The sequence below is a fragment of the Perkinsus marinus genome, assembly GCF_000006405.1.
Source record: "Perkinsus marinus ATCC 50983 genomic scaffold scf_1104296934700, whole genome shotgun sequence".
Classification (NCBI taxonomy): Eukaryota; Perkinsozoa; order Perkinsida; family Perkinsidae; genus Perkinsus; species Perkinsus marinus.
The window spans coordinates 281,097-299,954 of record NW_003214659.1 but is presented as its reverse complement, the minus strand read 5'-3'; the positions used below and the strand labels follow the sequence as shown (position 1 = coordinate 299,954).

Here is an 18,858-nt window from a genome sequence, read left to right as displayed (position 1 = left end):
GCGTTATACTCCACGTGAAAAACACATTGAAAAATACATTTTTCGCCAAGTAAAATGTGAAGTATGTTTCTCACCAGTATTTCTCATATCACGAGCAAAACTCCAATACAATGAGATAGACTAAATAAAACTTACTGATAACCCCTATAGACGGGCAGATAATGAACATAGAAAGCAAGAGGAAGAAACCTACCGCGTTCCTCTCTAGCGACACAGCTTTGGATCTTGCTCATCTCAGCCATACTGCAAACCGCCAACTCCTTCCCGGTCAACTCCCCCTTGCTGGCTGAACGATCAGGTAGCGTCGATAAGCCCATGCTCCGGCCAAGGTCAAAGAGGCGACCAGCCATCCGCTGATCTTCTGACGGTCTTTGAGCTCCTTCGCCCAGAATCTGCAACCGCTAAGTCGGCAATGTGCAACATCAGGACTATCGTAACATAGACCTCTGTTGGTGAACTACCACGTCGAGTAAAGAGTCCATACTATGGGCAACCAGTGTTGTTATATACGTTCGGTTTCCTCAGCTGAGCTCACAAGGTTCCTCACTGATTATAGAAGCTTAGATATGAATCCAGATAAAAATGCACAGAGATCAATTCGGAGTCCTCATATTGTCACCAACTATGTGTGAATTTTCCCACACTACGAGTGACCGTGAGAAGCGAAGTAAGGCTCACCTGAGCTGCTATGTATTCATCCATCACTCTTCCGCCTTTATGACAGTGCCGTACTGTGCAAGGTACCGTATACCCCGAGCTCACCACCGATGCCGACACAAACTCCCCGCCTTGAAGAACAGCTGATTCTACTAATGGTGATCTACGGACTCACCCATTCCGACGTAGATTCCTGAGGTTTTGCCGTTGGCGAACAGAGCGAGAGGAGCTCTTTTTGCCACGAGCACACCGGCCTGGGATGCCTTCTCATACAAGACCTGTAACAGGTAATCATCACCCGGTGATGGTCTACATCCGATTGACATTCGTCCGCAGTAGTTACTCGAAACGTATTTCGTTCGCCTGGGTGAATAATTCCGATTTTGTGATAATATCGCGCATCAAAATCGCGGGTATGGGACCATACGCTGCTGCCCTGGCACCCACGTCTTCCATCATTATCTCCAGCAATCTCTCCCTAGCCTTTTCACTGAGGAATTCATGAGAGCTCAACAATACTGATTGCAGAGCATTGCCGCCGTTCCGGCAGAACTCCAGCCCAGGGCCGCCCGCAGAGAACAGGACTGACTCGAGGATCTAAAGTAAAAATAAACGCAAGCTTAGTGACTAAGCTACCTCACCCGCTTCAAGTTGTCTTCATCGCCCATACCCACAGTTTGCGAAGTGTTATCATACGATAGAATACTTCCAGTCACATACCTGATGACTGTATAATCACGATATTCGCCATATTAGTCAAGAAATCAAATTTTCACGCGTTTGCACAATAAAAACGAAAGTAGTTAGCATAGACGTCGGTACTCTCGGTCGTTGGCATGTTCCAAGGACGACAAGGCGGCATAGTTCACAGGCCATTCGAAATCGGAGGGTCGGCTAGCTTCGCTTGAGGTCATCGCAGCATCGCCATCGCCATCAAGGGCTGGCCTGGAGACACAGGCGTCCGTTATCGAAAACGTGAACGTGTTACCTCCTCCGAACCGTCGTAGATTCCACAAGCCGTGGCCGATCGTCTCCCGCATACCCCGCCCGTATTGTTGTACAGCTGAAAATGACAACAAAATTTGCGTCACCGCGCCACAAAATTGTCAGCTCCTGCATGTGAAGTGCTCTCACCCGAAGTCTATGACCGCTACGTGGGACGGAGGGGCAGCCAGAGGCGGTGGGGGAGTGGGCGCGTTCGACGACATTGTTCAAATCAGACTGTGAAAGGCACTGCCGAAGAAAGAGAAAAATTTTAAAGCTGAGACGATGCCCTTTCATCGCATGGCGCAGACTAGACTGCAGACACCCTTTGTTCAGCACGAGCATGTGCCTGAAGCCCTGCATGAGATCCTCCTGCAGTCGATACCACACCAAGCGAACTTCGGGACGAACCACCGTGTAGATTGGACATTCATTCGAGATTGCTGATATCAATACATAGCTGGCCTCACGTACGATCACACGAGCAGGCCATAGCCGCGTCGACTCCGAGTACTCCATCGTATTCTTGTTGAAAACGGTAGAGGCAGGCCGTGTTGGTGTTAACCGCTTATCCAAACACCTCCTCACGTAGTACATGGAAAAGTGAGTTTGCCCACAGCTTCCCAGATTCTCATTCGCAGGCTTCAAAGATTCTCGACAACAGAACTGATTACCGAGCGGGAGGGACCTTCTGTTCGCCCGTCCCACTCCCTAGCCTTAGTGACAAACAGCTCTAGGCGTCTAGTTGGACATACATACGCGATGACGCCCATCACGCAATACTGTATTCTACATCGACTATCTCCTTCCCCCTTTATAATGAGGCATGCACGCAGCCATTGTTCAATCGTCCTACTCGAGCTATCACCTCAACCTGACGACGCCTATGGGGACGACTCTAACAGCTCGTTTGGGTGAAATAGCGTAGACGAAGAGGATGCCCTTATACACTGTACGACCCATGCCCGTACTACTACCCCTCCAACGCTCCCATCACTCCACTGCAAGCGACTTTCATCACTACCAACGCTGGAGCTGGCTTTGTCCGAGTGTGGAAAATTACCCGCAAGGTGGAACCCTGGCAAACCCAATACCGTAACGATCCGAACGATTGATGAAACACAAGAGACACCTGTATAGCATGAGAATGAAGTGAACGTGACAATGAGCATTCATGGCATCACCGCATCCCCAACCGGGCCATTCGAACAAGGAGTATTAGAAGTGAACTACTTCACTACCACACACCTGGCTTCTACTACTACTACTACTACTACTACTACTACTACTACTACTGGGCCCTACCTTAGTCCCTCCGCATAGGCAGAGTTCCCTTTGAAGTTCACATAGGCGGAGTTCTACCCTTAGTTCCTCCGTTACACTCGCTATTAGAAAATGGTTCTCCAAACCACAACACGACCGATGGTAAGTCCTGCTCCATCCCCTACTGTCGAGACTATCGAATGCTCCTCGTGAAGTTCCATGCAGGAAAAGCAGCACCAGCAACCGCCGTTGATTGTAGGAAAGTACTCCAGTCATGGCTAGTGACCAGGCAGACTGTACTCGGATCCAGCGCATACACCCAGAGTCCTCAAGCTGGTGTCGAGCCGCCATGTCGCATTCCATCACCATCTTCAGTCTTCCAGCGTCCTCCTATACATGCCGGCAGCCACTACCGCCTCTACTGAGGTCCGCTTCAGATCGATCGGCTTGACTCCCGCGAATACACACGCCGCCCCGAATGTGAATCACATACAGCTATGGTTACTGTTCCTCACGAATGTGCCACGCTCAGCCGTCGGATAGAATAACATGGCCAGGGGTCTTCGTCCAACCCCCAATGAGCTGAGGAGGCATCCATCACAGGATGGCGAGCTCAGCTCATACCGGCGCACTGATGATGGGCGACCCCCAAACTCCGACGTGGAACCGATGAATATTCAATAAAACATCCACGGTAGCACATTGGTCGTGACCAGCAGCTGCGAAGAACTCAAGTCAAGAGAATCTCGACCGAGCTGGCATACTCCTGGCTCTAATGATTCTAACCTCCCATAGCATTCTCTTTGATCGGTCACTTCGACACCTCCAGCTCCGACCAGCCGTGGAGCCATGTGAGGACTACGTCTGCTCCATACCTCAAGTGACCTACTCTAGGCTGGGCCTGTGCCGCCCCACATGAATGTAGTGCTATACTCCTTTGCACGCACGCGCACTGCGCACGCGTGCAAAACACCAGCGACAGCAGTAATCGACTACCCCTTGAGATCCCAGCTGTATACTCAAACAGCAACCAAATGCTTCAGCCCGATCAGAAGAGTTGGCAAACTAACAGGCAAGCGTGTCATGCTCCACCTGCTACTTAGAGGGTCACTGATGCACCAATTTGAAGTTGTGATGAAGCCACCTGCCGGACCAGCAATCAGTAAATGACCAACAACGAGGAGTTACTCGAAGTCTGACTCAAGCAAGTGATCGTCGCGATCGACATCGAGCCAGTCAAAGAGCGTGTTCAGATCCGTCTCGGGCGGCATCAGCCGTCGTTTCTCGCAAACCTAGGAGTATTCAAGACGCCATATCGCTCGCTAGAAGATCACCTGCGTGAAGTGGTCCCTCGGTATCCTCCTGCCATGGCTCGCTGTCTCGAACAGTGCTGTCCACCTTTCTGCCGGGTTCGATCCCTTCACTCGGCCCAAATTCCGTACAGCGTTGTTCAAGGCACTACGGAATGCCATCAAGATCTCGCTGGGGCGCAACGTCGTTCCCTCTAGGTTGTGGTCGAACAGGTCATAAAAAGTAACGCAGCCGTTCGGATGGAGGTACGCCTGTTCTCGAGGAGGCTCTATCCCCTGGGCTTCGAGAAACGCCCTAGCATAGTCTCCAATGACGTTCGCCTCTTTGCAGGCCACCACAAAAGTATCAAAATCGAGTTTCCCTTTGGAACTCCGCGGGTGAAAATAAAGTCGCCACGCTCGAACGACGTTCCCAGCTTTCCGTCGTGCCAATCTCAGCAGCTTGCTGTGCTCCGATCCGCGGCCTCCACCTTGGGTGATCGCCAAGGAGCTCCGCCTCCTCCGCCTCGCTATCGGTACTGAACTTCGTCGACGCTCAGTAGAGCGGTACAGGTTAGGATGGGACTCAGCCAACTCGGAAAGCTCCGACGAAGTGAGCTGGTCCAGCATGAGACCGAAGCAGTTGTCATTGGATGCCTCAGCCGCGCACACTGTGCACTTGACCATGAACGGTCGCAGTAAGTCGGCCATACCAGGCGTGCTCAGGAAGAAGATGATGCCGTCGCGATGGCCTTCCCGGCAAGCAACCTCCAAGGCGTACCTAGGAGTATATACTATACGCTCCTCGACCTAGACTGGTTTACCCGTAGTCCTTCTGGTCCCCTACACCTTCCGCGAGCATCTCCATCATTTCGACCTCCCTACTATGCATCACGCGAGGAGCCCATCGGCCAGCATAACGTATCCAGTGGACCTGATAGCAAGGAGTGGCTATGAGTGTAACACGTAGGGCATCACGAATGGCAACCTGCACGAAAACTATGGAGGGAAAAATCACCGAAGTGAGCTGAAGAAACAAGAGAGGCTCGAACCGATCGCCGCCATGGCCCGAGTCCTAGCGTGAAATTGAGACTGAAACTAGAATTTCTATTTCCCCAACTAGATGATATAGCTGAAATATATCCGTGGTTTTGTTCCAAAGCTTTCCCTTGAAAAGCTATAGCCGAAGCCGTTTCCGTGCAGCCTCTGAAACGAGCATGAAAACCCGTGAAACACCGCGGCTAGTCCCCCGGAGTGCTCACCAATTTAGCCCGGAGATTATCCCGATGCCCTTCAGTGTGTCCACCATGGAATATGCCTCTTACCATCTTGGACGACCCATACTCCCCTTTAGCGACCTTCTTCTGCTCTTCCTTTGCCTGAACAGCACCAAAATGCCGTCACCGCACCACGCGTGGACTGTGATCGTTTCCAGTTGGGTCCCTCTTGCCTGTGATTCGTGCATCCGTCTCTCCAGCTCTAAACGTTTCTGTATGGCCCCTTCGATCCGCTGACTGAACTTTCGAGCCCTCCAACTCCGTTGTAGCAACAGGGCTGCTTGCTCACGGTCCTTCTGGGTGAATAGCTTGGCAAAGTCATTATAGGGGCCTGCCATAACCACAGCAACACAGGACCAACAGGGCGGCCACGCACCTCCTGTAAATCGTCCACGGGCCAAGTACTGGCGTCGTCGGTCATCTGTCTCAGTGCCGCGTGCCGCCCATCGCTCCACATCCTTCCTGTAGCCGGCCGAGCCATCATTAGGATGCGTCCGTCGAGGACTCTATGAGAAGCTCAGCTGAGAACCGCCCTGGCAGACATACGTTGAGCCACACTCGAACTCGTCGAGCACTTCCCCTGGCGTTGGCCGCGACTCTCGTCCTGGCACGTTTAGCCTCTGCTTGGTGCTCTCGTAAGGAGTTCTCTATCGCAAACCAGGAAGGGCCGATTTTGCATGGACGGCTTAACTGCGCTCTAGTCGTTTGGCCTCCTTCGCTAAGTACTTTGAGCGATTGTCTGACCAGGCTTGCAGATCACGAGTTGCTTCATAAGTCAACGTAGAAGATACTTGCTCCTCCACTCTGACCATCTAGGCATCCCAGCAGACGTCCTTCCTATCGCCATCCGAACACAGCGAAGCACCCCTAGTCCGATCTAGATTATAATAGCCCGTCAATTCACCAACGTCTTTTTGGAAAAGATTCAAACTAAATATTCGCCCAATTGTAGAGATTTACGTTTCTCGAGCTTCTGCCGGCATGTCGAGTACATCTTTTTGAATGTGGTCCTTCACCAACGACGTCATAGAGCTGCTCAGGATCAATTCGGAGGAGGCATCCCCTGAGTTCCATCGGCTCCTATCCGTGCCCCTCCACGAGCCTACCATAGCCTCCAGGCCTGTATGTGAGCTGGCGTCCTTGTTTAATCTCAGAGTTGGTATCGTGCAACATCCTCAGCATGGTGAGCCTACCCCAGTTCGTTGTCTTATTGCCTATGTTATGTTTCATTGCTTTCTGGCATCTAAACCAAGAGCCCTCACGTAGGGAGGGCCAAGCAGGATATCCATTCACTACTCCCTGACGTCGTGTGGGAAAATATGCACATGGTCAACTACATGTGTAGGTGACATCTGTGGAAATTCTGCGAAAAAATTGATGAAATTCTCATCGGTTTCTGTACACTTCTACCCGAATTCGTATGTAAACCTGTATAATTAGTGAGGAAACTCCTGAGCTTAGCTGAGGAAATCGAACATCTATTCCAACACTGCTACTCTACCAATTTGACCACTCTCGAGCCGCACCACTGAATGCGACGAAGTGCGAATCGCTGTTAAATTCATAGGTTATCATTCGGGTTAACTAAGACGAGTTTGACCTGATAAACCTCTTCTCGGTAGCCTCATCCCATCGGAACGGGCAAGCATCGCGAGTGGTAGCCGGCGGTCTCTTCGGCCAGCCGCCGTCTCTGTCCATTTCCTCCAGGCACCGCTCCGCCGGGGCTCTTCTCAACTCTCGAGCTCGGCGGGCCGGTTGAATGAACTCCTTCATAGCCTCAGCCACATACTGCGTCTTCAGCAGCTTGCTCAAATGCGGGGCCTTAGCATACTTCCTAGTCTGAACACTGCCCTTGCCCAATGAGGCGTGGTGAGGGCCCTACCACACCATCAACATCTCGGGTAACACGTTTGGGCAGGTCTGGTATCTTGAGCCAGGGTAGACCCTTCTCGTTCTCATCTTTCTCCGTATTATATCTGGCAAAGTCCTTTCAGATTTCAAGTCTGATAAGCGGCTGAGATATTCACCTCTCCGCGACCCTTTTTCTATCGTCCTGCACTTTGCCGAATCGATCTCCCCATTTCGAATGCGCCTTCTCGAGCGCTTGGCAATTTCGTCGGAACCTCCTTGCCAAACTCGAACTTTCCGTCGCGGAGCGTGCCAGAAATTCAGCGATGTCGTGCTCCAAGTCCGCTGGACACTTGCTCCTGATGGGGTAACGGTCGTGTGGGCCACGGTCCTATGACCATACTAACGTGGGCTGAGGTCCTACGACCATACTATCGCGAGAATGCCGATGTAGATGCGATAGTGTGCCCATTCCGTATGGAGCACTACTACGGTGACCGTAGTATTACCTATTACGCTTGCGCACTGAAGTTAACATGACCGTACTAAGGTCACATTAGGTCAGTGCGCAAGCGAGAAAGCGAATTCAAAGAGATCCTTCCGTCACCAGAACGAAATGGTCCAGACTCACGCAGTCCTCTTACGAAAGCCTCCGCAATTCTACACCATTCATCTCATCCTCCAACGAGCCAAGCGAGTCGACCGAATCCGATGCAGCTAAGGACGAGACCGTCCTCGACACTACAATAGTAGTCAGATCAAAATCCTCTACCGAGCGTATGAGCAATAGCCTTCGAAAAGGCAGCGGTGACATCAGGCCCATCCAGGGGTTCATCGGAGGTACTTCCCCTAGGCATTTACTTAATTACACTACACATACCACTCCTCAACGAACTCCCCCGCCAAATTAACCACAAAATCCATCAGTAATTTGCAGAACTTGATGATCCTAAGCGCTGGCTCTACACCACCTTAAGTGGTATTCTGAAGCGTTGTAAAGGGGACATACCACTCCCTCAGGAACTCATGACGACCTTGCTATACTGCGTAACGCGGAACGTGATCACAGTACAATTCTCAGCACCCAACAAATTCTCTCATGATGATGATAGCGACATTACGGAATCAAGCATGTCAGCAAACAGCTACTGGCAGTAGCGACGGGGGTACTCGAAATAGGAATTCGTGTCAGCAAGAAATATCTATTATATCCCCTTCAACTACGCAGTTGAAAGAGGTAAAACTACACAGAGACGAGCCTGTTATAAATACAGTAGTAGCTTGACGGGACGAGCTACGCATAAGGTTGGAACCCTGTTATAAAGATAGCAATGTGATAAGCAGCAAGCAATATAGTAGCAAAATCATGTTCACTATCATCATCATTGCAAATAGTCGTCATAACATCTTTTTTCATTCTATCTACTCCTACTAGAAGTGCCGCCACGTCAAACGCGACAATCCCCTCAAAAGTACACTGCAGTCCTGCAAAAAATACAATATAATAGGGTAGGTGCTGTTGGCTATTCAACGCCACCACGGACAGTGGTATTAGCCTATCACCGTAGTGCAACCTCGTAACTGACCAAAACCGAGCTTGTTGTGAGATATCACACGATGAGGAGCGACGTGATTATGCTGTTGAGCGAGTCCGTACAGGAACCACTGAGGAGACCTGTACGGAATGTACCGTCTTGCTTCGACAGGGCCATCGGCGGAGCACCACAGTCTGCGACGAACCGTCTTCGATCCTCGAGATACACCCCGGAGCAAGAGTCTGTACTTCAAAACGCCCGACTTGTTTGCGAGGCATGACTTGGGCCTGCTCGGGAAAGCAATCACATAAGAATCGACCGACCCGGCGAATCCGCAGTGGCTCGATGGCCACACTGCAAGCCGTGCTGGAACTGCTCGTGTAACCACACTCAGTAGTAGTGACGCTAGTAGCTGACTTGACCGAGTCGTCACAACAACCGGTAGGGGAAGCATCACCACCGCAACAGTCACGATAGGAGACTCTGGTATGATAGATGTGAGACGCAGCTACGCCTTCGCAATCCACCGCCTCCTCAACGAAGAATCGGCCGCGCCTCTCGACGCCACTGATACGTAGCGGGACCAATTCGGCCATCAAAGGAGACCCGGAGAGGACTCCGTAGAGAGATAATCCAACAACACCTACACAGATAATTAAACCTACATCATTGATCGATGGAAACTTGCCAAGCTCACTGCGATCGTTTCCTGACGATTGAATTAGCGCTCGCCCGAGAAAATTTGAAACGCCCACGCTTTTTCCCATGTCTCCAACTCTACACGGAAGTTCATAGAAATCCTTCATGAGATCGGAGCACTCTCATCGTGTCATTTTGGAAAGGCACAAGCATGGGCATACACGCGCTTCTCACTGGGAGGTTAATTACTTTGTCCGTTAAGTCGCGCACTCTCAACAATGAGGGATGTGCGACGTGCTACGATAGAGTAGAACAGGAATCAAAGTCAGCTGAACTCACTGCTAAGCCGTGATGCGCTTCGATGAGGCTCCGAACTTGATTGCCACCCAGCAGAGTTAGCCAAGGATTCGCAGCATAATGTGTAGCTTCATCTAACCCTTCGAAATCCTAAACACCAAAAAGAAACGGCACACGTCAATGCGCACTATCCTCGCGAGCGCGAGGATAATGAATTTTCATTTGTTCCGTCGAACCAACCTGGCCGAGATCGAGTGCTTCTTTGATCGCCTTGTCGAGCGGCCTGATGGTCTCTTCGAGTTCCCGCTGTACTTGGGACAACAGTCCTGTCATCGCATGTGCTCGGATGTGCTTCGCATCATGCATCTTCTGTTCGTAAGCAGCTGCGTACCTGAGCCGGGTTTGCCCCCAGGTGTCAGCAACACTACACCACGTAGCCTCTAGGTAGTTCAACAGTACTTGCCTTTTGATTGGTTTGATCAAGTGGGAATCTTTTGGATGCATTGATACCCATTGCCTCAACACGTTAGGAAGCCTTTCAACACCACTACGATGGGCAACTGTATGATGCCGATGGACTTCATGAAAGGCACTCGGGTGTGACAACACGACCATTCACTTAGGCAGGTGCCAAGGGACAAGACTGCGACACGGATGTATGCGACGCCCGATCACGTCGAACGCCATATAGTACTTGCGACCCAAGTCCCCAAGAATTGCCTTCAATTCGGCGAGCATCCATGCTTGTCGTCCTACTAATCGACTTTGGTATGTTACAAGAGCTTTCTTATTCATTGAGCAGGTCCCAACACATCGAGCCCAGTCGGTGATTTTACGTACGACACAATTTGGGCGTGTGAGGATATCGATCGGGCGCGCGCTAAATCGATCGCGCAACTTCGCCGCCGAGTGGAAACGAGACAACTTGAATAATCAGTCGAGGTTGACAGGCCACGCCTATGACTCATGGGCTATGAAACCCCTATGCTTCTGATGATCAGGAGTGTTCTGGTGTCTGGGAAACACGGTGCCGTCGATCATCTGATAACTCCTTTCCTATCTCAATAACTATATTTCCAGTCCGTTCAAAAATAATCGGTCATGTGTCGCCCATTAGCATTTCCGTTTTCTCGTGGGGAATGTCCCACTTCATCCCCACGGTATACACTGAGTCAACGACGTGGACTCGGGACTCTCATGACCTCTTCGATTACGAGAGCCAACACGTTGTTCGCCGGGACTTCGCTTTGAACCAAACGGTCAGATTCGTGCGGAGAAATGGTAAGCGCAAGAACGTGGTATGTGTCGTCAGCCGGAGAATCGATTTTCATCGTAGACGACGTTCGTATAGAAGATGCGTCGGTCGATGCGATTCCTTCAAGAGAGGAGTCGGACTATCTCATGAAATGTATCAATTTCGATTCAAGGTACCCATGCTTTGTACAGATGTCCCTGGACGCGGGTGTTATCAGGTTCATGATACAACCCGCAGATAAACAGTCGGGCACATGTCGGCTGATCCCCAAGAGTCTTTGGCTTGTTGTGAAAGAAGTAAAACTCGCACTAAGTCTGTAGATTATTGACTGACTTTCGACTTCAGCTTGGACCCCATACCCTTCTGGAAGGGGACATCATCAAGCTGGGTCGTTTCAAATTGCGTGTGCGTCAGCTCTGTGCAGACTCCGAGGATCGCTTGGTGATATCCCAGCAGTGTTAGAAATTTAGAGTGACCACAAATCCTCTTTGCAAGGTTCGACCAATTCTGAGCAGCACTGACCCTGCGACCTCGGTAGCTCGATGCGCCCCTCCAGAAGCCGATGGCATGCCGTGTAGGATCTGTCTACTTGAGGTTGGTATGCGTCGGGATGAAGGGTCGCGTTATCTTGACGTACTAGGCTTCTGGCTCGGATGAAGATGATCCATTGATTGAAGCTTGCGCTTGTCGAGGGAGTATCCGTTATGTTCATCTCGGCTGTTTACGTCACTGGATAGAGGGAAGGTTGTGCCTCGGGGGGAATGATGGGCATAATACTCCACACACGTACGTGGCGATTGTGTTGTCCTTCGTTAGAATGTTTCTGTAGATATCTCTTTCATCAACTCACGTGTGAGCTCTGTCGGACGAGCTATCCGATGAACGTCGTGCTCCCTGATGGAACCACTTCCCAGCTCGTGAGTCACCAATCATAGAGATATCATGGAGTTCGCTTTAATTAGGTACCGATGCCTGAGACCAAAGCGCCTTATTTGGTATTGGAGAATGTGATGCGAATTGATCCCAGAGAAGGTAATATCTCGGGCGTTGGATCCAGCGGTGTCGAGGTTGGCCAGCTCAGTACCATTCGATTAGGGACAATAATCACAAGTCTGTCTGGGCGTTGTCTAGAATTGGGCAGCTGCGTACAAGTGCGGTACTTCAGGTATGAACGGTCAGTCCTCTATGCACTCCAAGGGTGTCTACGTTATCTCCCTCGCGGGTAAGAAGGCACTGAAGCTTGGTAGAGGCCACGAGAGCGACGTGAGAATAGCTGATGTAGGATTATTGTCTCTTCGCAACGTCAGAAATTGACAGCCACGATGCAGGTTTCGATATCTCGTTGGCACGCGACGGTTTCGCTCGCGGACGATGGAAGATTTATTCTAGAAGACCATAATTCGAAGTTCGGAACGCTTGTGGCAATGCGGCGTCCAAAACTGGTCAATGCCTCAACAGGTCCGTTAGTGGATGATTATCTTGCGGTATAGTTCTCCTCTGCATTGGGCGTTCCTCTCCCATGTTCGACCGCCCAGGGGAAAAGCCCTGGGCACTTCAGTTTGCCCGAATATCACGCCGTTGCTTGTGAAAGACGCTCTTTATGGAAGCATCGAATCGAACACACCCGTTTCGTTTTTGCAGAACGGCAGTTCATTTCAGGCGACGATGCGGCCGATGCGGGAGGGTCAATATTGACAGTTCAAGCTGGAAGAACGGTTTTCAGGATAAGCACAAGGAAACCTAGGTGAGTCCGCAATGGGTTCGGCCAGAATCCTCACTTGGTCGTTGACAGGGATGAGGTGTCTGAAGAGACCACGATACCAACAGAGGGAAACGATACCTTCATCCTGACTGAGAATATGTTGACTGGTGGTGCGCAGTCATTGTAGCTCTATGATCTGACGGCGACGGGCTCAACAAGATTGTGATTCATTTCTGCGGTTGTAGATTCTGCTCTGAGCTACTGTCCTTCATCGAATTAACTATAATGCGGCTGTAAGTATCACTGTAGTTCAGTGGCCGCGACATACCTCAGTTTAGCTCCCTCGAGTAGCCTCGATGTACGATTGTTTTTATAAAGCAGTTAGTACTCAGATGACCCATTTCGTGAGATGTGTTCGACCACTTGAAGCTCGCCGCTTGGCGGAGATCATATTTTTGTCATTCCACAGTTGATTGTTTTGAGTTCGATGAGTCATTTCACTCGACCTAGTACCGGGAGTGTCCAAACTGGTGTGTTTGGCTGTGAGAGGATAGTATTAGGTTGTGTTGGGCTCACCTATGCTCGTGATCGGTGGCCACTGCCTCGGATGCTCAACCTACCGAGCAACATTGACTATCGCACTGGCTGCGATATATTGTGGTCAACTTACCACTAGTAGATCACCAGAAATCATGTTCAGAAAGGTGTCGAAATCATGCGTAACCATATCCTCTCTGTGTTGAGAGTAATGCTGGATCTCGCCATCAGTGATGTCGGAAAGGTTCGAAGAAGAAACAGCGTGAGTACGGGGGGGCTGACTACGGGTACGTGAAGATGCTCGAGTTGTCCTTTGACTAGTAGACGCAAGAGGGGGTGTCATAGAAGTGAGTGAAAGACGCACTGATACTCGTGATGTACCGTTACACTACATCAAGCGAGATCAAATGACTAATACCAATAATGCAGACAACTGTGTGCGCTCCAACCTAATCGATTCTATCATAGCTGCTGGAAGTGCGCACAAACAGAGTATGCAGAGATACTGCTTCTCATGTACCATCAGTAGTGCTATAAGCACCGACAACAAGATTGTGGAATAAGGAAACACAGAGTAAGAAGAATAATAGCTCACTTCGCAATATATTTCCGTTAGCCTCGACCAACATAGGGCTCACGCATTGTGCGTTAATGTGCAAGCGTGCAAGCTGAGTATCATCTCAGCATTCTCCGGCCCCAGCACTAAGAGCAGCTCTACGCTCTCGCCGCTCTAATCGCGCTTTACTTTGATCAACCTTACTGGGTTGATACACAGGAACAGAGACAGTAGAATTATGGGCCCTAAACCCAGTAGGCCTCGCACAGAAGGTCAACTCGGTGGGATCCACATCGGTAGCAACAGCTAAATTGAATAAAAATTGTACACTTAATTCACCGGAATGATTTCTTAGGCTTGCAATTTCACCCCGTATATCGTCTACCATGTAGAGAGCCTCGGACCACATAGATTGGAGCTTGTGATGAGGCTTGAATACTCGCACCACATCACCAACCTTCACATGTCCCTCGGGAGTACCACGTCGCCGACGAGAACTGTTCATCTTATCCACCAACTGTGCACGGTGGTCATCCCACTGCCTCAAATAGTTCTGAAGGGTGCCTTCCATTTTATTCCGGTGTGCTAAACGTCGTCGAGCTTGAGCCGGTTTAGAGGTACCATCAATACCCCGTCTTTCGCTGTAAGCCTGGGCCTCCTTCGAAAGCACACATGAAGCCCGATAACAAGGAGGAGGGCAGGATCCACATAACCGAACCAACTCACACGCTGTCACCCGTTCACCAGAAATTCCGCTCAGAGGAAGGACAGAATTGTTAACAACCCAAGTAGCATGTTGCAAGAACCTCGGCCAGGAGTCAGTGGGAGCTCGCGCCGCACGCATAAGATGCTTCAATGCCAAATGGAGCAGATGGTGTGAAGGTTCCCAGAAGGCTCGAATAGGAGCATATGGCGGGTTTGGCACTTGTCGGATCCCGTACTTCTCGACGAACTTTTTCACGGCACCACCCATCAAAGAGACATCTCGATCGTGACACAATACCACCGGAAATCCAAATTGCCAGCATAATGACTCCAGCGCATCGGCAATACACTCACTTGTCTTCCTCCTTAAAGGCGTAGTAACCATATAACGAGTGACTGCTTCAGTAGCTATCAACGAGTACATGTAAGGTGTTTCCTCCGATGGATCTTCCGCCGCACGATCTGGAGCTATAGTTGAGCCAAGATACGGGCCTCCGATATCGATAGCCAGGACCTCCCAGAGTTGACCAGACTTCAGGGAGGTTCCATAGGCTCTCGCCGGCTCCTGCCTGCGAGAATGTGTCATTACACAAGTTGTACAAGCTCGTGTCCACTGGCGAATATTCTTCGTCATCTTCGGCCACCAGAGTCCATAGTCCTTTGTGAGAATCGCATAAAGTTTACCGGTTCCACAGTGAGCGAAAAGATCATGCACCATACTAAAGGCCACTCTTCTCATTTCCTCCGGCACCAGAATCTGCTCATTGTCTACAGGATTTATCCTGTAGATGACATCATCATTCTCTACATACGAGCGCCTCAGGCGAGAGCTTTCCGTTGAAGAGAGGGAAGTCGGTTCATGGCGCAATACCGACAGGACCATTTGACAGAATCTATCCTTGGCCTGGGAGTCAACCACCTTTTGAACTAATCCAATATCCTTGCGATCAGCAGCATGACTTCTTTTATCTGCCGTCGTAGTCTGAAGTCCAGCATCAACTGCTCGATTCAAACCGTCATCAGTGTGACCAGGATCCGAACCAACTTCAGGCACTCGACTCGAACCGTCATCAGTGTGACCAGGATCCGAACCAACTTCAGGCACTCGACTCGAACCGTCATCAGTGTGACCAGGATCCGAACCAACCTCAGGCACTCGACTCGAACCGTCATCAGTGTGACCAGGATCCGAACCAACCTCAGGCACTCGACTCGAACCGTCATCAGTGTGACCAGGATCCGAACCAACCTCAGGCACTCGACTCGAACCGTCATCAGTTTGACCATGATCCGAACCAACCTCAGGCACTCGACTCGAACCGTCATCAGTGTGACCAGGATCCGAACCAACCTCAGGCACTCGACTCGAACCGTCATCAGTTTGACCATGATCCGAACCAACCTCAGGCACTCGACTCGAACCGTCATCAGTTTGACCATGATCCGAACCAACCTGAATTGCATACAACCCATTCATAGGAGGGAGCTTGCCGGTAACCAGTCTCTCTTTGAGCTCATCAAACCGCTCGTCTAGGCCTCGCACATAACATCTGTATTCCTCCGAGATAGAAGACGGCGGTACCATGCCTCGAGATGCACTGTCAGATGGATTCAACCTTCCGGCAATGTGCCCAATTATTACTGGGCTATCCGGGTCGCTAACCCATTCACGTAGGTGCTGAATAGCTCGGATATCCCATGCACAGATCTTCGTCGAGATAGCACCAGTGTTAACCACTCTCTGAACGTTGATAGAGCTGTCACTCAGGACAACTACCCTTCTTGTCTTGGGGTCAGCGGTCAATAGCCAAAGTGCCATCTTTTTAGCCTCTAGAATTGCATATAACTCTAGCCTCGGTATACTCCAACGCTCATGTGCTGCATCATGGAGAGCAGCCTTAGCACATAACCGCTGGCCCTCGAGGTTCGTGGCCACCACTCCCCAGCCTATCGCAGAAGCATCACTTGCAACGATAACTGTGTCACCGGGCACATATCTCCCGTAATTGTCAGCTCTGGCCACCATAGTCTGGAGGATCTCCGCTCGTCGAACCAACTCAAGATTCAGCGGGTCATCCATCTTGACGCCTTCTCGGATCGCTGTCCTCAGTATAATCCTGCCTGCCATGGCGTACTCAACCCACAGTCCTAACGGGTCGAAGTGACTGTTCAGCCAAGACAGATACCGACGAAGGGTGAGCGTGTTATCAGCTGCCATTTTCAAGCAAGGCAACGCCTTCATAGTGAGCTCATCCGGACCAGACAACCATAGCAAGCCGAACAAGGATGCCTCCAACGGCGCTACCTCACCTGATGGCTCATTTTGTAGCCTTTTTTTGACTTGCTCTGTGAAGCCGTTCTTGCGCAAATGTTCAGAATATGATATCGCCAACTCATCTCTAACCACGGCAGTGTCAGCTCCTTGAGCAATGTCGTCCATGAAGGAGCATATAGCATACTCCTCATTAGACCATTTGCTGTGCTCCACATATGATGCTTGGGTTATATGTAATGAAGTCTGCAACATCGAGGGCGATGAAGGGAGTCCCATCCCGGCGCGAAGCAAGATATACCAAGTCCCTCGCCAGTAGAACCCTTGCATGGCCGCATCAGATGAGACTACACCGAGAGCATAGAAAGCCTTCTCTAGATCTAGTCTCGAGAAGTATCGAAACCTTCGAATCGTCATTAATGGCCTGGTCACTGATCTATCGAGTATCCGACCCGCTAGAGCATATCCACGGAGAGACCGCCCATCTAGGACCAACCTAAGTGGTGTACTGGAGCTCGGACTTTTTACCAGAAGCAGGGCATATGCATGCTTAATCTCTTCAACCTTGGCTTGCCTGGCGAAGCCTCGATCTACCAACATCCGGACTTGTGAATCACATGCTTCTAGGGCTTCTGGCGTTTTCCGCAGTCGATTCTCCAACGCAATCGAGCTTCTGTGAGCCCGGATCAATGACGCCTCACGATCCGGACGATCACTAGACGCCCATGGTATTTGATGCATATGCCGCTTGATAACCTCTCGCTCCGAAGCCGCACCAGGGATCACAACAATCTCCTCTACCATTCCCAAAAGGGTGCCATCTTCACCCTGCGATTCCAACTGTATCTCCACGTCCTCGCAGTTCCCAGTTGAGCTCCCCAACCATGTATCCTGTCCATACTTCCTGCAGTTGACCTCATTCCTGTCAGCCATGGCCAACAACAACTCATTAATCTCCTTCAGCGAGGAGCCTCTAATGTAGGGTGCAATCCCACAACATGAGATGGGTTGTTGACCTCCTTGTGCCGCTCGAACAGTGGCTTCCACGACCGTGGGAGATAATCTTATCGTCATCGACAAGGCCTGCAGTGTATCCATGCCACAGATGATCGCTGAGGAGAGATCCTCACATACATAGAACCATCCAGCATAGATAGTACCACCGTGCGAAACCTTGAGAAGGACTTGCACACGTGTGTCCAGAAGGGATCCATTAGCACACCGAACATGAACGGCCTGGACCTCTCTCCTGTCCCACACGTGCTGTCGAATTTCTTGCAAGAAGGATCGGCGTACAAAGCTAGCAGCCGCCCCCGTATCCAACAAGACTACAACGGAGGTTGCAGTCATCTCCGTTCCAGAATCTGGACATGGCAGCAACCTCAATTCGGCACGGAGAGCTCCGTACACATGAGTCCTAGTATCATCAATTGTACAACATGCACCCGGCACTGTCTCCACCGAGATGGCATGACAGAACCCAGCTGTATCATTAAACCCGTCAGAATATTCGGGGTAGATGAGAAGGTTCGCCTCAGAAACACCCTGTGCTGCCACTCCAGTGGTCGCATTGTTGGCCAAACCCGGGGCAGGGCTAGACTGACGTGGGGCTGGGGCTGGACATATTGCAGGGGTATGACCTTGTACTCCACATCGTGCACACATCGTGGACTCTATCCTCTGAACCACACATGATTTTGTTGAATGGCCTCGACAGCCACACTTTTGACACCTCAAGGCGACATCGATAGGAGTGGACTGTCTGCATCGACTTGCTCTATGCCGCGGCTTCGCACATCTGAGGCAGTCTTGCCGATGCTCTGCCAGAACTCCATGTCCACACCCTTGTCCACAAGGAAACACCAGTTTAGGATGATTATCACCATTAGACTTGTGGGAGTGAGACACGTTTGAGCCACCTTCGCCTATCACTGCACAGGTGGGATCCGAGGGCGTACTGACTTCATTCAGTCCGATAGATCTCCCCCGTTGAGCTCCTTTAACCTTTGAATCAGGATGGTTCACACGCCAGTAACGTCGGA

At 50.7% G+C, this 18,858-nt stretch overlaps 5 protein-coding genes across 5 annotated transcripts in view; 1 reads left to right on the top strand and 4 right to left on the bottom strand.

The window, feature by feature from the left end:
- The window catches only part of Pmar_PMAR021088 (actin, putative), a gene marked incomplete at both ends in the record, with an annotated part of 1,495 nt that extends 512 nt beyond the window's left edge, over nt 1–983 (bottom strand). Inside the window, 3 exons of the mRNA XM_002784648.1 lie at nt 194–392; nt 679–788; nt 833–983. Coding sequence (XP_002784694.1) covers nt 194–392; nt 679–788; nt 833–983 — 460 coding nt within the window. The remainder of the gene's footprint in view (nt 1–193; nt 393–678; nt 789–832) is intronic.
- Nucleotides 984–4,088: 3,105 nt separating this feature from the next.
- On the bottom strand, nt 4,089–8,175 carry Pmar_PMAR021087 (hypothetical protein; the record flags this gene model as incomplete). Its single annotated transcript, XM_002784647.1, has 7 exons — nt 4,089–4,196; nt 4,239–4,974; nt 5,018–5,181; nt 5,456–5,572; nt 7,353–7,446; nt 7,963–8,035; nt 8,091–8,175. The coding sequence occupies 7 exons, from the start codon at nt 8,173–8,175 to the stop codon at nt 4,089–4,091; spliced, it is 1,377 nt and encodes a 458-aa protein (XP_002784693.1).
- Nucleotides 8,176–10,928: 2,753 nt separating this feature from the next.
- Pmar_PMAR021086 (erythrocyte membrane protein PFEMP3, putative) lies at nt 10,929–13,183 on the top strand (the record flags this gene model as incomplete). The annotated part of the gene is made up of 12 exons (XM_002784646.1): nt 10,929–11,070; nt 11,126–11,216; nt 11,262–11,340; nt 11,390–11,485; nt 11,540–11,638; nt 11,685–11,830; nt 11,874–11,961; nt 12,007–12,076; nt 12,210–12,322; nt 12,373–12,502; nt 12,704–12,788; nt 12,837–13,183. 12 exons carry the CDS (start codon nt 10,929–10,931, stop codon nt 12,931–12,933), a joined length of 1,236 nt encoding a protein of 411 aa, XP_002784692.1. The 3' UTR covers nt 12,934–13,183.
- Nucleotides 13,184–13,963: 780 nt separating this feature from the next.
- Pmar_PMAR021085 (gag/pol/env polyprotein, putative) lies at nt 13,964–16,984 on the bottom strand (the record flags this gene model as incomplete). The annotated part of the gene is made up of 1 exon (XM_002784645.1): nt 13,964–16,984. The coding sequence occupies one exon, from the start codon at nt 16,982–16,984 to the stop codon at nt 13,964–13,966; it is 3,021 nt and encodes a 1,006-aa protein (XP_002784691.1).
- Nucleotides 16,985–17,271: 287 nt separating this feature from the next.
- Pmar_PMAR021084 (hypothetical protein) lies at nt 17,272–17,749 on the bottom strand (the record flags this gene model as incomplete). Its single annotated transcript, XM_002784644.1, has 3 exons — nt 17,272–17,301; nt 17,345–17,406; nt 17,434–17,749. 3 exons carry the CDS (start codon nt 17,747–17,749, stop codon nt 17,272–17,274), a joined length of 408 nt encoding a protein of 135 aa, XP_002784690.1.
- Between the last annotated feature and the right edge of the window lie 1,109 nt (nt 17,750–18,858).